General features: G+C 41.1%; 1 protein-coding gene across 1 annotated transcript; it reads left to right on the forward strand.

Annotated features, from left to right (window-relative positions):
• Positions 1-10,732: 10,732 nt before the first annotated feature.
• Positions 10,733-11,512, forward strand: LOC308310558 (THO complex subunit 4-A-like; the record flags this gene model as incomplete). Its single annotated transcript, XM_080756945.1, has 1 exon — positions 10,733-11,512. The coding sequence occupies one exon, from the start codon at positions 10,733-10,735 to the stop codon at positions 11,510-11,512; it is 780 nt and encodes a 259-aa protein (XP_080613071.1).
• Between the last annotated feature and the right edge of the window lie 5,240 nt (positions 11,513-16,752).

Raw genomic sequence — 16,752 nt, forward strand, 5'->3', positions numbered from 1 at the left:
TTGCGACCGGGCCGCCCTCAGGGACTCGGCCCCGTGCCCGGGTGGGGGTCCGCGGGGGTCCCCGGCGTATCTCGGCCGTCTCTGGGCCGTTTTGGACGGGAGGAATCGTGGGCCCTATTGTAAACAAGTGTAATGCTTATGGCAGCAGTTCCCAAAGTGGGGTCCGCGGGCTAGGGGTATGCGACGCATAGCCAGGGGGTACCCAAGCTGACAAAAAAAAAAAAAATCATGTGTGTGTGTGTGTGTGTGTGTGTCTGCCCAGTGTCTGCCCAGTGCCTCCCCAGTGTCCGCCATGGTGCCTCCCCAGTGTCTGCCCAGTGGCTCCCCAGTACCTCCCCAGTGTCCCCTGAGTGCCTACTGCCTCACCACTGTCCCAGTGTGACCCTGAGTGCCTCCTCAGTGTCCCCCTGAGTACCTCCCCGCAGTGTCTCCCCAGTGCCTCCCCAGTGTCTGCCCAGTGCCTCGCCAGTGTCTCCCCAGTGTCTGCCCAGTGCCTCCCCAGCGTCCCCCCGAGTGCCTACCCAAAAGGGGTACCTGGTCCAAAAAAGTTTGGTAACCCCTGCTTTATGGTGTCGTCCACTCAATGTACTGTAATTCTGCAAACTGCATGTTAATCAATCTATATATATATATTGTAGTGACTTTTATAATATATATATATATAGAGAGCCTAATCACAGACTGCTGGACATTCACTGGAGAGCACTCCAGGCATAAGGTTGAGCAACCCTTTTGTGGTCCCACCTGGTTTCTTAGGAGGCACTATCAATAAAGTCTCTTCAATAGTTTGTTCCACAGTAATTCAACAATCTGGATGGATAATAAATAGGTTGTTTGGTCATAGTAGTAACTTAGTAAGGACTAAGGAGTAGTAACATATAGCCTACACTTGCTGCAGTAGGTGTAAAAGATATGCAGTCACCTTCACTCTGCGCTCCAACAATAATCACTACCATGTGAGGTATGACAGCAGTTGAGCCAAATAAGTCCATACTAATTATCCATAATGTATAAATATGGATAAGAGTTCAGGACAGACAGGCCTTTTCGGGGAGGTTAGATGGTTAACTTAGATGTTTAACTGCTCTTCTGGGGTCATGTCAAAATTGGTTTCTACGTCCTCCTAAACTCAGTAGGCCTATGGGGACCAGGACAATTCCGGCTGTCTGTTGGTGTATTATGTTGGTCATGTCCATCTATGGTACATGGTGGTACAGTATATTATAACATTTTTTTGTCTTTTCATTAATTGTTACCTATTAAAACCCGGCTATAACCCACTAACCCTACGACACTGTGGTATTGTGGTTTTGCATATTCAGACTATTACCCCAAAACAGTATGTATACTCACTTCAATAAAACAAGCAGAAAGCCTGCAACACTGCATGTGTTTGGAAACAACAATAGAGCCACAACATAGTGAAAACCTTTTATCCTTTTCTTTATTGCTTAAAGAATACAACTTTGTAATCAAATGAATGTGTATCAATTACAACCACGTTATCTATGTTTATATTAAGGGTTTACCACACAGTCGCATTGCAAATGTTTGATAATACACCAGAGGTGGGCAAAAGAACAAATTCAGCCCAGATAAAGCATTTTACAAAGTAAACATCCTTAACATTGTGTACATTTGCTTGGATGCACTCTGCAGCCAAGCAGAGCAGTACGGGCATCTGGAATGGGTAGAGGGCTCAGAAGGGCTGGGCGCCTGAACACTGTGCATCGCGGGGCTGGCAGACTGACCACTGTGCATCGCAGGGCTGGCAGACTGAGGAGGGCTGGACAGCTGACCTGAATAGAGTTTGCACTTCGGCAGGTATTTCTCATCGCATCAGCCCTTAAAAGGGTGTTCTTACACCGCAGGGACAATGATAGTGTGCCTGAGATGTATCTGATCTGCAGTTAAGACAGCATGATGCGCAGATCTAGAGGGAGGGGAGACATACAATATGACAAATTAATATACAGTATATAATATACACACACAGCACCAACTCATTCTTACATTTCAAATGTACTTAAGGGGAGATCCATCCTTCATAGACCACTGGCAGTCACTAGACTGACTCACTGACTGAACACACAAATTGCATGCGTTGCAGAGATGGAACCTGGGTGAAATGAGTGCATGAATAACACACCCTGCCTGGCCAAGGCCAACAGTCTGAATAAGTCCCAATGTCAATTTGAAAGATAATGAAAATGCCTCCTCTCTACAGTACATCCAGACATACATCCTAAAAATAAAAAACAAGCTTATAGCCTACATACCTTCAAAAGCGATTGCAGTTTTAATATGAGCAGTGGTACAGTGTACAGCAGGTTGTACATTGTTTGAGCTGTACAGACTCATTGGTGGTCAATATGGAACGATGCATCTGTTAATAAAAATAAACAAGACAATTTTAACAATTACACTGAATTTGCAGAGCAGATAATCTACATCTGTAGACAGGCATTAAGTCCATAGATCTGTCAATTTGCCTATGCTGTAACAATAACAGTAATCTTTTTTTTTAAGTATTAAACTAATAAAAATGATCCATCATTTAACAGACCTCACAAATTAAAATAATATGTCACCAGAAGCAGGGATGCATGTTGTATGCAGCCATGCTAGCTGCTGCTTTGGCTACATGTTTAAGAAATTATTTCATATTTATGTCAGACATGCTCTATGTGAAGAGTTTTCCTGTGTCATTAACTAATTTCATGGAACATAACAGCTAACAAAATAATGCAAGTGCATGTTACAAAAACAGAATATAAGGGGGAAAACGAACCCGTTTAACTCCTAACGCTAGGTGCATTAATGGTAGTTTAGCTTCATAAGTTAGAATCGGAATATTGCTTGTTGTGTTATTACTCGAGTGTTAGCTACCGGTGTATCCTTTGTATCTGTCCGGTATTTAGGGTTAGGGTTAGAGGCTAAGCTACTCGAGCAGGCAAGAAAGAAAAGAAAAACAAACTCATTAACTCCTGTTCATAAGGCTATAGTTTGCACTGCAGAACGTTTACATTTATATTAAGTTATACTTATAATATTAATATTGTCTTGCTGGTTTACGTACCTTGCGGAGGAAGAACGAGAAGAGTCTGGAAAGTGGAAAGAACTGCAGCAAACGGGCTGTAATATAAGTAACCCAATAGTGTAAGTGGTGCCAGATTTTGCAACAGAAATGTTGAAAAGAAGCCACTCAACAAATTGCAACAGATTAGCTCATTTAAATCTAATGTTCATCAACTGTTTGAAAATAGCAGAGCTAGAAGCATAGCAGCATATTAAATTAATAATAATATTAATAATAATACAAATAACGATAATAATACAAGTCGCTTATAATAAGCGGACATGGCATGCGGACAACAACAAGCTCCCATGGACCGCCCCCACCCTTGCAATACTTCCTGATCAATGCCCTCCCCCCTCGCAGAGACTTCTTGATCGATCAATCCTGCCCTGCAGTCAGACGCTTCTCACTCTTCTTGTTGTCACGGGCAGCGTTTCCAGCCAACTCCAGGATCTCTGCGGTCAGATACTCGAGCACCGCAGCGAGGTACACTGGAGCTCCGGCGCCCACTCTTTTGCCATAGTTGCCTTTACGCAGCAGCCTGTGGACACGACCCACGGGGAACTGGAGCCCGGCACGGGATGAGCGGGTCTTAGCCTTCGCCCTGGCCTTTCCTCCCGTTTTTCCTCGGCCACTCATTTTGGTGTAGGTTTATTTCTGGAATTGAATATAGAAGAAATATGCTGGTGGAGAGGCGCGCGAGACCCTTTATATGTTCAACAGCACACGTTCTACTGCTACTGTCTATGTGCGGCTGTGCGCCCCACCAATGAATGAGAGCGAGGGCTGAGTGTGTACGAGCTCCCCTCCAATCGGTGCTAGTGGCTGAACAGCTCCTCCCAAGGAAGGAGGTTCCTGACCAGAGACGGTTTCTTTCAGAGAGAGAGAGAGTCTTTATTATACACAAGGGAAATTTGTTTTGCTCAGGTCAATGCATACATATACAAATACAATAAAATACCCAGCAAAGTACCAGACAATAATTCTAAAATGTAAAGGGTATATTTAAAAGAAAGCAAAGTCTCTCGCCACACATATACACTGTTCATAATCATTTTGTAGGCAAGCATTACTTGTATGTAAGGTAATAATAATAATACAACTTTATTTGTATAGCACCTTTCATGACATGCAGCTCAAAGTGCTTTACAGAGCAATGGAGAAAAAAATTAAGAAAAGCAAGGCATAAACATTAAAAAAAAACAAGCAGTAGGCCTAATGCAATATAGTGAGGACAAAAAATAAAAGTTCAATTAAAAGCAAGGGTGTAGAAGTGGGTCTTGAGCTGTGCTTTAAAAATGTCTACAGAGACTGCCTGTTGAAGGTACAGTGGGAGTTTGTTCCATGCCGTCGGCCCGTAGAAGCAAAAAGCTGCTTCCCGTATTTTTTAGTTGCCATTTTTTTAGGCAAAGCGAACAGGCCAGCAGTGGAAGATCTTAGGGGGCCGTATTCAAACATGAATACGGCAGTTGGTGGCATAACGGCTACCAGTGACCACTGTTCATGTGATATATAGATAACAAACTGCAACAGATGGTTTAATGTAACTCGCCATGGTCTTATATATATATAATACCATGGCGAGTTACATTAAACCAGATGGAAACATTATTCAAGGGTTAAAGGACATCGCTAACAAGCTAAGGATTCACTCCCTCAAAGCGACATGCGCCTCAAACTCTGGTCACCCCACCTCATGTCAATATATATATATATATATATCGTCACCTTATTAAACTAATTGCCTAAGTCATTTTTTGCCAATTTTTTTTTTTTGCCTAAATCACCACCTGGTGATGCTGGCCACCTCTGGTAAACTCGCCCAAGCCCTAATGTAAAAGGCCTTCCTGTTACACCCTATTAAAACAATGGCCTATGTCAAGAGGGAGACTTAGGCCATATTATTTTGCCTAAGTCATAATAAAATGTGACTTAGGCCATTTTAACACACCTTTCAAAATGGGAGTGAATGGGACTGAATGGGAGGTAGGCCTACTGTTACTATGGGACTGATAGAATGGGAGTGAATGGGAGTGAAAGGGAGGTACTGTTACTATGGGACTGATACTATGGGAGTGCATGGGACTGAATGGGAGTGAAAGGGAGGTACTGTTACTATGGGACTGATACTATGGGAGTGCATGGGACTGAATTTGAGTGAATGGGAGGTACTGTTACTATGGGACTGATACTATGGGAGTGAATGGGACTGAATGGGAGTGAAAGGGAGGTACTGTTACTATGGGACTGATACTATGGGAGTGAATGGGACTGAATGGGAGTGCATGGGACTGAATGGGAGTGAATGGGAGGTACTGTTACTATGGGACTGATACTATGGGAGTGCATGGGAGGTACTGTTACTATGGGACTGATACTATGGGAGTGAATGGGACTGAATGGGAGTGAAAGGGAGGTACTGTTACTATGGGTAACAGTACCCGGCCAGGAGACAACCCACAGAGCCTAGTCCCTCCATGTGCCAGAAGTGTACGTCCCAGCCTTGGCAGAGTAGTTCTGGAGTAGTTCCAACGGATTGTGTGCCACTGGTTTTTCCCTAGTGGGACTGATTGAGGGTAGCTACTGGGACGTAAGTCGGGACTTGATCACTCCCGGCTGGGTCGCCTAAGTGAGGGGTATGATGTTGAGAGACCTGAAACCCTGTTGACCTCAGGATACATCACTGAGGATACATCCCAGGTGCATCCATGCGATGTTTTTTAGTTATAGTTCTTCTATTTATAGTGACTCATAGGAATAGACTATGTGACAACCAGGTATAGTCTGGTGACACCGGAGAGACGGGTGACAGCCGGAATGTAGACAGCACCCGGGTGAGCAGTATGGGTTGCGCCCCAGCCTGTGTCCTCCGTGAGGATGATGTCCAACAACCCTCGTTGAGGCCTTTGGGAGGGCCATGCAAGCAGCAAGCGGAACCGCAGCACCATGACCCTGCGGAACCATTGCCCACCACTCCTGAATGAACTGTCTGGTGCTGGGACTCTGGTGCAACGCACAGGTCCTCGCTCTACTCCTGGTGAGAGCAGGAGTGGACCTGGTGAGACGTAGGAGGGGCCCGGCCAGGAGACAACCCACAGAGCCTAGTCCCTCCATGTGCCAGAAGTGTACCTCCCAGCCCTGGCAGAGTAGTTCTGGAATAGTTCCAACGGATTGTGTGCCCCTGGTTTTTTCCTAGTGGGACTGATTGAGGGTAGCTACTGGGACGTAAGTCGGGACTTGATCAACCCCGGCTGGGTCACCTGAGTGAGGGGTATGATGTTGAGAGACCCGAAACCCTGTTGAACTCAGGATACATCACTGAGGATACGTCCCAGGTGCATCCATGCAATGTTTTTTAGTTATGGGACTGATACTATGGGAGTGCATGGGAGTGCATGGGAGGTACTGTTACTATGGGAGTGAATGGGAGTTACTGATACTATGGGAGTGAATGGGACTGAATGGGAGGTACTGTTACTATGGGACTGATACTATGGGAGTGCATGGGAGTGAATGGGAGGTATTGTTACTATGGGACTGATACTATGGGACTGAATGGGAGGTACTGTTACTATGGGACTGATACGATGGGAGTGAATGGGGTGTACTGTTACTATGTGACTGAATGGGAGTGAATAAAAGTGAGAATCGGAGTGAATGGGAGGTACTGTTACTATAGGACTGTCACTCCCATTCACTCCCATTCAGAGTGAAAGGGAGTGAATGGGAGGTAGCGTTACTATGGGACTGTCACTCCCATTCACTCCCATTCAGAGTGAAAGGGAGTGAATGTGACTGAATGTGAGTGAATGGGACTGAATGGGAGGAATGGGAGTGAGTGGGAGTGAATGGGAGGTACTGTTTACTATGGGACTGTCACTCCCATTCAGTCCTGTTCACTCCCATAGTATCAGTCCCATAGTAACAGTACCTCCCATTCAGTCCCATTCAGTCCCAATCACTCCCATTCACTCCCATTCAGTCCCATAGTATCAGACCCATAGTAACAGTACCTCCCATTCACTCCCATACAGTCCCATTCACTCCCATTCAGTTCCATAGTAACAGTACCTCCCATTCAGTCCCATTCACTCCAAATTCACTCCCATTCACTCCAAATTCACTCCCATTCACTCCTATTCACTCCCCTTCAGTGTCAAATGTCTTTGTGCTATGATATTATTTTAAACACTCTGTGGCTGACCCTAAACCATGGTCTATTAAAAATAATTGGAATAAAACATTTTGCCTAAGTCACTTACCGCAGAAGTAATTTGGCCTAAATAACGTTTATAATTGCCTAAGTTAAAATAGATATGTTCAGATATTGGCCTAAGTCATTTTATCCTTCCATGTTACATGATTGACATACACCTTTATTTGTATGTCAATAGTCATATTTTTTCATAGTTTTTGGAATTGAAATAATTAAGAAATATAATATATTCTACATTTGGCACAGTTTTTTGTGTTTCCTGAAAACCTTGAAAAAATGATTTAGGCAATTAGTTTAATAAGGTGACGATATATAGGGTTGTTATCTGTATTTGAAAAGTTAAAATCTAAGGGTAGTTGAATTACTTTGTTAGTTTTCTAGCATGTATTACGTAATTTGAACAGTCTGTCCACCAATGCATGACATAGATTATGCCTCTCAGTCGATCACGTTAGGTCACTCACGTATACGATGACTGTATTATGACTTTGCCTGACAATGTCTAAAAACTAAACATTGCCTCAACATGCATGTGTAGTAGCTGTTATCAGTGCTCTGGGTATAATGATGGCAGTATTCCATTGCCACAGTATTTGGGGTACAGTCTATTTATTACGTCAGTCATGTGGTAGACTATGACTGACGCAACAATTTGGGCAAATTCAGGAATTTCCATATATGGGGGATAAAGTGACAAAGACAACAGACAACACAGACAGAATATCTTCTCTCTGTGCCACTTTTCTCCTTGATTAAAACAACATATCACAAACTATACCTTTTATTTTATGAAATGCAACAAAGAGCTGACCAGTTATGCACACGTGCATTTTTTTCATTAATATGTCTTAGGTAAAAACAGCACTCTGGTTTTCAAGTTATATGCTCAAAACATCATCCACAGTCCGAGCAGTGTTTCCTCCTTTATATTTATTCTAAACCATTTTAAACTATGTCACATTAACAACAATACTCACAATCCCTTTGGCAGACATTCATGGCGACTTGATACCATAAATAAACTATAGGCTACTCTTGTTCTGTCCTTAATTTTGATATAAATGAAAGGTTTTCTGACCCCAGTAAACACATTCCAGTTAAAGTCAGCATGATGGTGGAGATGATCCTGACTTCCAATGACAGATTGTCAGCTGAAAACTTGGTCCATTTGTGGACAAATAACTTACTGTGATCAACTACAGAAAACAAAACGTGTTTAAATCTTCAATAAACTTTGGTGTCTGATCTGATTATGCTTTCACTGACACAGTCCTGCATGTACCACTGATAATGTGTAATCAGTCAATTGTGATAACATGGTGTATACAGAACGAATTATTTGACTAATCAGTGTTTTTTTAACACATTATATTTATAGTTGATATACAGTTTCAGTTTGTAGCCAACGCTATTGTAGTATACATAATGTAAAAAGAACCATGCTCATCCACTGAAAAAACGTATACATATTGTAAAAAGAACCACCGCTCATCCGCTGAAAAAACTTAAGTGATTTGCTGGAGCCACAAAGAGAACATGAGAAAAAATAAAGGGAAGCTCTGCACACTCAGATCTGTTGCACAATCAATGTATTTATTTAGCAAGCTTTCGGTCTACTGACCTTCTTCAGGATAGGATCAGTATACATATTGTAAAAAACGACACATTTTATACGGTCCCACCTTGTAAAAAGGCTGGTGTGAGACAAAATATGTTATTATTGCAATCACATGGTCAGTATCACATCATCATGGTTAGATATCACAAATTCACTATCCTCACACTATCATGGTAAGCATCTTGTCAGTATCATTTGAAAGGATAGGTAATGTAATATGTAATAGTGATATATAAAGTTAGATAGACAACATTGGAATGCCATTCATTCATTTGTTTTGTTGTAGGACTATTAGTAATATCAGAAATATTTCAAATATAAGCCAGTTTGTCTCAAGTATGTATGTTTAGAATCCATACATGAGGGAGTTAACCTTAAACCTTAATGTGGTTGTTATATTGTACTGTGATGTATTAATTACTGATTAGTCTGATAACAATTGTTACACTAAATTCGGATGCCTAGAAACATGCTCAACCCCCACCTGCGCTTTGAGAAGCTACTGGATAGAGATTAGATTTAAACCAAAACTCTAGACTTGCTTTGTAAGTTGGTACAGAAGTGTGAACAACTGCTGGTTTTGGTGTGAGTTCAATACAATGAAACAATGCCTCCCTTCCCCAACAGGGTAGAGCTGTGCAGCGGAATGTCTGAGTGAGTGATTGAGGTGATTTAAATAATTTGCATGTTGATCACACGTTAAATCCTTGGTTTTATTTCAGTTTAATAATATCTGGGATTTATATAGCGCTTTTCATGACACTCAAATACGCTTTACATGTGTTGGGGCCATGGGGGGACAAGAAAAAATGACAACTTTATTAGAAAAAACAATTAAAAGAATTAAACCAATAAAACAGTGCATATAACAATATGGGAATATAGCATGGGAATGCGATTGTGAACAGGTGGGTTTTCAGTGAAGATTTGAAGGTAGGAAGTGAGGGGGCATCTCGGATGTGTTTGGGGAGAGCGTTCCAGAGGGTAGGGGCGGCCACGGAGAAGGCCCTGTGTTCATTGGAACACAGTGAAAACTCTAAATTAGAAAATAAATATTACAAATCAATGATTTCATAGTTTAACAATAATATCTGTGCATTAAATACATCAATTGATTACCATCAACAATACAATGGTTAATTCATAGTCAATATAATACAGTGTGAGTGATACAATAAATCAAATCATTTCAAAACAAGACCAATACAATACCAAGTAAACCATAAGTCCATAACCAAATATACCAAACCAAACGAACCATCAAACCCAAAATACAATTAATTAAAGTAAATCATGAATGAAACCTAAAACAGAAAACATAATAAATATTAATATACCTCACTCCACTAGGGCTAGGGCTGGAAAGGCCACAGTAAACACTGTGGACAATGTAAAAGGCTCAGTCAACTGATGCTACAAGTCTTGATAGTTCAACATTACCAAATAAACAGTGTGAAAACATGAATGTTGCAAACAAACATACATAATATATATATATATAGTAAAGGTTTCAGCTACAACCAGTCAATGTGCAAATTAAATCCATGTCGGTTTCAGACCATTGGTGAGAACAAAGACAGCAAAACAGGTTTGGCACCGCCCAGTGCACTGCAGAGCAGTCTGCCTGTCCTCACTTAGGTCCTCAGAGCACACTTATAACAAGGAGGATCTGAGCTCATCATTCATTCACTTTAGAATCTTCAACGTTGTCCAGGCAAGATCGTTCAGTGAGAGACAGGGTTTCGGACCAAGTTAAAGTCTAGGTTGTACTACCATTTTCCATTTAATTCTAAGTTTAGCGTTATTAGGCTCGGGCATAATGGCAGATAAAATTGATATGTCCTTAGACGACATTATCAAACAGAAAAGGTCGCAGAGAGGAGGAGGCCGCGGAGGCAGAGGCCGCAGTGGTGGCCGTGGTGGCGGCCGTCTTGGAGGAGCCACCGGGGGAGCCACCGGGGGAGCCACCGGGGGAGCCACCGGGAGAGCCACCGGCAGCTCCGGCCCCATGAAGAGCCGAGGCAACCTCAACCGGGGTCGAGGCAGATCTACGCCGTACAGCAGGCCTAAACAGCTTGACATGTTCGACAATGCTGGTGGTGGAGGAGCTGGTGTGGAAACTGGAGGGAGGCTCCTTGTCTCAAACCTGGACTTTGGTGTCTCTGAAGCAGATATCCAGGAACTTTTTGCAGAGTTTGGTACACTGAAGAAGGCTGCTGTCCATTATGACCGCTCTGGAAGGGGTTTGGGGACTGCAGATGTCCACTTTGAAAGGAGGGCAGATGCCCTGAAGGCCATGAAACAGTACAACGGAATGCCACTTGATGGGTGCCCCATGAACATACAGCTCGTCACCTCAAAGATTGATAACCAGCGACGGCCTCCCATGCAGGGTCTGAACAGAGGTGGAGGTATGAATACCCGTGTTGGTGGCGTTGGAGGCAAGCAGAAGGGACGTGGAGGCCGCGGAGCAGGTGGTGCCAGAGGCCGGGGGAGAGGCGGACGCGGTGCTGGTGGTGCCAAAAAACAGCCGCTTTCTGCAGAGAAGCTTGATGCCCAGCTAGATGCATACAATGCCAGGATGGACACCACTTTGTAGAGCTTATTGATCTACCAACAACCCAAAGGCTCTTTTAAGAGCCACCTACATGCACTTTACAGAGTTTATTCCATTAAAGTAGGCAACATGTGCTTAAAGCTTGCATATGAGCTATATGATTCATGGACTGACAGTGGTTAGGTCTAATACAATCTCTTTACATGTATTACATCATAGTGCTGCATTGAACAGCCAACCTTTTGCATTGTGTATATTCAGAGGCTATATTAACATATCCACAGTTATGTAGAAACTGAATTTTATTCATTACCATAGGCTTTGGGATCTGGTCTTACTGATCTAATTTACTAATCAGTAATAATAATGCATCTAACTGAATTAACTAGATTTTAATGTGTGATTTAAATCACTCCATCATAAACTAGAATAAAATTGGGTGACTATTTTTGGTTAAACAAGTTTACCTCTCAAGTTTACATGACAATGGGCCATTTGCTTTTAATGAAAAGTGTGACTCATTGGAGTCACATGGGTTGACCAAACATTTGTGTTTGATTGCTGATTGTTGTTGGTGTTCTGCCCTTCCCCCCTCATCAAACACAAATGTTGTTTAAAGTAATTTAATGCAATCAAACAGGACTTCTCTGTTTGGATGTATGGTTGTCAAGGCCAGAAATAAGTTTTTTGCCACTCAGTAGACATTCCCGCATAACTTCCGGGTATGATGATGTCACGTGCATAAGGGGTTAAAGTTCTCAGTCCTGGGGACTGATTTCAGTCCTGAGGATTTCATAGGGGTCATTTAATGAGATCAGTGCAGATTTGCAAAAAAACATTTTCAGTCTTGGGATTGGCTTTAAGCCCTATATTCAAGGTTCAGATTAATTGATTGATTGATTGAAATATTTATTAACAGTTTGCAGAATTACAGTGCATTTCAAGCACAAACTCAATACAAAGACTGTTAATTGTGAGTGAGTGGACGACCCAATTAAGCATTACACTTGTTTACAACAGGGTCCACCTTGTTCAATTAATCAAAACGTACAAATAGACACTTCTAAAGTTAAAGAACAGAACAGGAATTCATCATACTGTAAAGGAAGCAAAAAGGGAAAATAAACAGTGAGGGGGAAAGGGTGCAAGCGATCTATGCCTGTGATACATGAAAATTTACGAAGTATAATTAAATGATCACAGGCATTCTAGGTCTAATTGTCTCCCTAAAATATAACTAGGGTAGGGACTACCCGGACTAGGGATATATGATAATAAATAAACGTAACAGATACAGTATGTATATACATACTGGCACAATGTTTCTTGAGGGAAAAAATATATATAAGACATTTTAGAAGTGGTCCAAAAAAAAAATATATATATATATATAGTATAACTGTGCTATATAAGTTGCCTGCAAATGTGTGGTGTTTCATCTATTTTACATTTTATTGAGCTATGTCATATTTTTTGTAAATGGCACCATTGGTATTGAATTGAATTGAATTATACATTTGAGTGTGAAATTACCTGAAACATGTCAGATTTCTCATCACAAAACAAGAGCTTAGCAGAGTGAGATTAAGTGCCCTCTGATAAGTCTCCACAGGGCCAACAGCTGTGTTTGCAGACACTGGAAAGTTGTACATTTAAAAAAGAAATCTTCACCACAAACGACTAGATTTACTTTCATTCCAAACCCAGACATCTCTGCTGGCTCTGCAGCAAATATGAAACAGGGTATTATATGGTAAAACTATTTTAAACTAGAACTGCACTCTGCCGAGTGCATACTTGCTTGTTGCACACTAGTAGGCCATAAATGGCCTTCTAGTGCGCAAGCAGAGCGCGCAAGTACTTTCGACCGCTGGAAACTATCACATCTCAGTATCTCTGTGAAGGAACGTTTGAAATGTATAATCATTACGTGTAACTATTTGCTACGTAACCTAACTACTTTTTTACAGAAAAATGAATCATTGATATGTGATGAAAAAAAAGGTATATAAACTGAATTAAAATATATTATACAGTATAATTATTTTATTACTTATTGTAAATTGTCAATTGTTTTAAATGTATTTCATTTTGTAGGCTACTATAGTGATATTAATACTAAATCATGATCAGAGTAATATGTGTCTCTAACTTCAATTTCTGTAATAATACTTTCAAATTTGTTGAAATATATGATCTAAAATACTTGTAGTTGGATTTGTATTTAATTGTTTAAAGCCTAATCTTGACATGAAGGTCTTTATATTTATATATTTTTCAGTATAATGGTCTTCATTGAAATCTCCTATTATCATAATTGTGGAAGTCGGAGATGATAGATACTTTACCATTTTTTTGAGAAATGTGTTTAATTCCGAAAGGTACATACAGAGTATGTAGTTGTAATTTGATTAGCAGTATACTGTGGTTACTTGGTTCCAAAAAGTGACAGCCAAGTTTTTATCAACCGTAAGTCTGTGCCTGGTTTGCTGGGACCAGTTACCACATTACGTCATCGTTGAAAGCTGGGACCAGAGTACATGGTGTGTATATGTATGACTAGCTCTCAGTGATGACGTAAGAGAAATGGTCATCTGTGTAATCTGGTCCCACCAGATACCACATTACGTCATCGTTGAGAGCTGGGACCAGAATACACGGTGTGTATATGTATGACTAGCTCTCAGTGATGACGTAAGAGATATGGTCATCTGTGTAGTCTGGTCCCAGCAGACCAGGCACAGATTTACAAATTACATATCACATTACAACTACATACAGAGTATGTAGTTGTAATTTGATTAGCAGTATACTGTGGTTACTTGGTTCCAAAAAGTGACAGCCAAGTTTTTTTCAACCGTAAGTCTGTGCCTGGTTTGCTGGGACCAGTTACCACATTACGTCATCGTTGAGAACTGGGACCAGAGTACATGGTGTGTATACGTATGTAACTGGTCCCAGCAAACCAGGCACAGACTTACGGTTGAAAAAAACTTGGCTGTCACTTTGAAGAGACCAAGCGAAATGATTACTTGCGCGCTCTGCTTTGACAGAGGAAAGTTGACAAAAAACTGTACATGTAAGGGTGTCTTAAACGTCCCTAAACAAAACTGGATAAGGAGTCGATTATGTTATTATGCAAAACTTTCTTGAAGAAGTCTGATTTCAGTTCAGTGAATATAAAAGCATGAGATTAATATTGATAAAATATTTAAATTAAATGAAACATGACTGTTTAACCCTTCATCCAATATCTGCTGAAGTTTCTTTAGCCCAGCACCCAGCCTGTCGATGTGCGTATTCTACGTCCTCTCCATTTCAAATGTTATCACATTAAAACATTGAATATGAAAGCACGTAATGTAGGCCTACCTTGGATGAATGACTCCCGAAAAAAGAGATACGGCACAGGTATGGTATAGTTAATCCTTTGATCACCACTCTCTGCTGTGTGTGTGTGTGTGTGTGTGTGTGTGTGTGTGTGTGTGTGTGTGTGTGTGTGTGTGTGTGTGTGTGTGTGTGTGTGTGTGTGTGTGTGTGCGTGCGTGTGTCGGACCGTCGCTGTTCATTCCCTGTGGTGATTTTTGGCTGCTTTGCCCAACATAGCCTCGATACCCATGCAGGCTTTCCCAACATGTGGTTATTGCAGGTTTATCATTATAGCCTATCTATTATTGTGTTCTCTGGTTCACGGACCTCATTTTATAACTGACTAGCCAACAGACGTTTCCCTGAATCCACAGGATTTGGAGATAAAGTATAGGTTAATTAGGTTTAATATCCAAACGAGCTTTCACAACCACACACTGGCCTAATTGAATCAAATGCACTGTCAGGGATGGATTGCACACATACGTTCTCTAATGCAGGCTATAAGGAAACAATTATAGCGCCGATACTTCCTACTAATATGCTGTGGAATTATCTGAACGGTGTGCATGAAGCACATTCAGTCCACACAATAACACTCCCCACTCCCCAAACAATTAAGCGAATATAATAAGATCTCATACAGGCACTGTAACGTAATTTGCTCACTGTGATATAGTTCCAACTGAGTAGTAGCCTAGGCCTATATTACAACAATTAATGTAAAAAAAACACTGCATTGTACAGTGCAGGCGTGTGTCATGATGCGCTCCAGTGCGTAAAAGATAGGATATAGCGCTACACTTCAGATTATAAGCAATCAGTATATAGCCTTAGAGTACCTGATGTTGATCCATGTTGTTTATGCCTATTAGGAAAATTATGGCTATGCCAACATAATTAACTCCAGCGTGTATTTACTATTTTCGGAGCGATGGACCGTCAGAAGAACAAAGCTTGTGTTCAAATGAAGCATTCAACCATCCATGTTCGCATGGGAGGATTGTGGTCCAAATTAATTAAGGATTTCAAACAAAATCTCGTTGACACAACATACAGGTCTCATTCACACAGGTGATAAAGTCATAAGAGGGTCCATAGAACTTATACTAGATAGTGATTGACCAAACAGAATCAAGCATTCAACCGAGCAGTGAAACATGTGAAGCTTTGCTTGTTGACTGTTATAATGCTTCTGACTGCGGCATACGTCACTGCTACCCAATTTGCCAATTAGCTTACTAGCCAATCAGAGTCCAACATTATTCCTTAAGTAAATGTCGTGTTTCATCGTAGGTAAACTAACAATATTTGTTGGAAAAGGAGTTATTACAATAAATCAAATGGCTTTCCAAGTTCAAGTTAAATGTTTCCTTTATCCAGAAACAAAATTTGCTTTGTGAATTATGATCATTGTTTTTTGACCATGACTCTACATGCTGTCCAAATGGGACCTATATATAAACTGTGGACGGCATGTGCTCTATAGATTGGAAAGTGATGAAGGAAGCCATCTTGCCAGTCATCCTGCCAGTTGTTTCAGCCCTGCAGAGGAGAGGGGTCTGTTCCTCTGTTGACCCAGTATGACTCTGACAACCCTGATCCTATCAGGTGTAAGGAGATCTGCTGGGACCCTGATGGGGAACAGCAACTGGTTGTGAAATTGACTGAGAAACTAATCTGATTCCATGTAACATTTTGTGAAATTAACAGAGAACTAAACTGCCTTTAAAATTTACTTAGGCCTATTGATTTCCTAATCATGTTAGTTCATGTAGTTTTATAGCTATAGGCTATATTGTATTTTATATTTCATATTTTATATTGGTTGAAGGTTGTTTACATGAATGCAATCACAAAATTACATTGCAAATGTTAACACATCACATGATTAATGATGGAAAATGAAAGAG

The sequence above is a fragment of the Protomyctophum bolini genome (genome assembly GCF_963924005.1).
Source record: "Protomyctophum bolini genome assembly, chromosome: 23".
NCBI lineage: Eukaryota > Metazoa > Chordata > Actinopteri > Myctophiformes > Myctophidae > Protomyctophum > Protomyctophum bolini.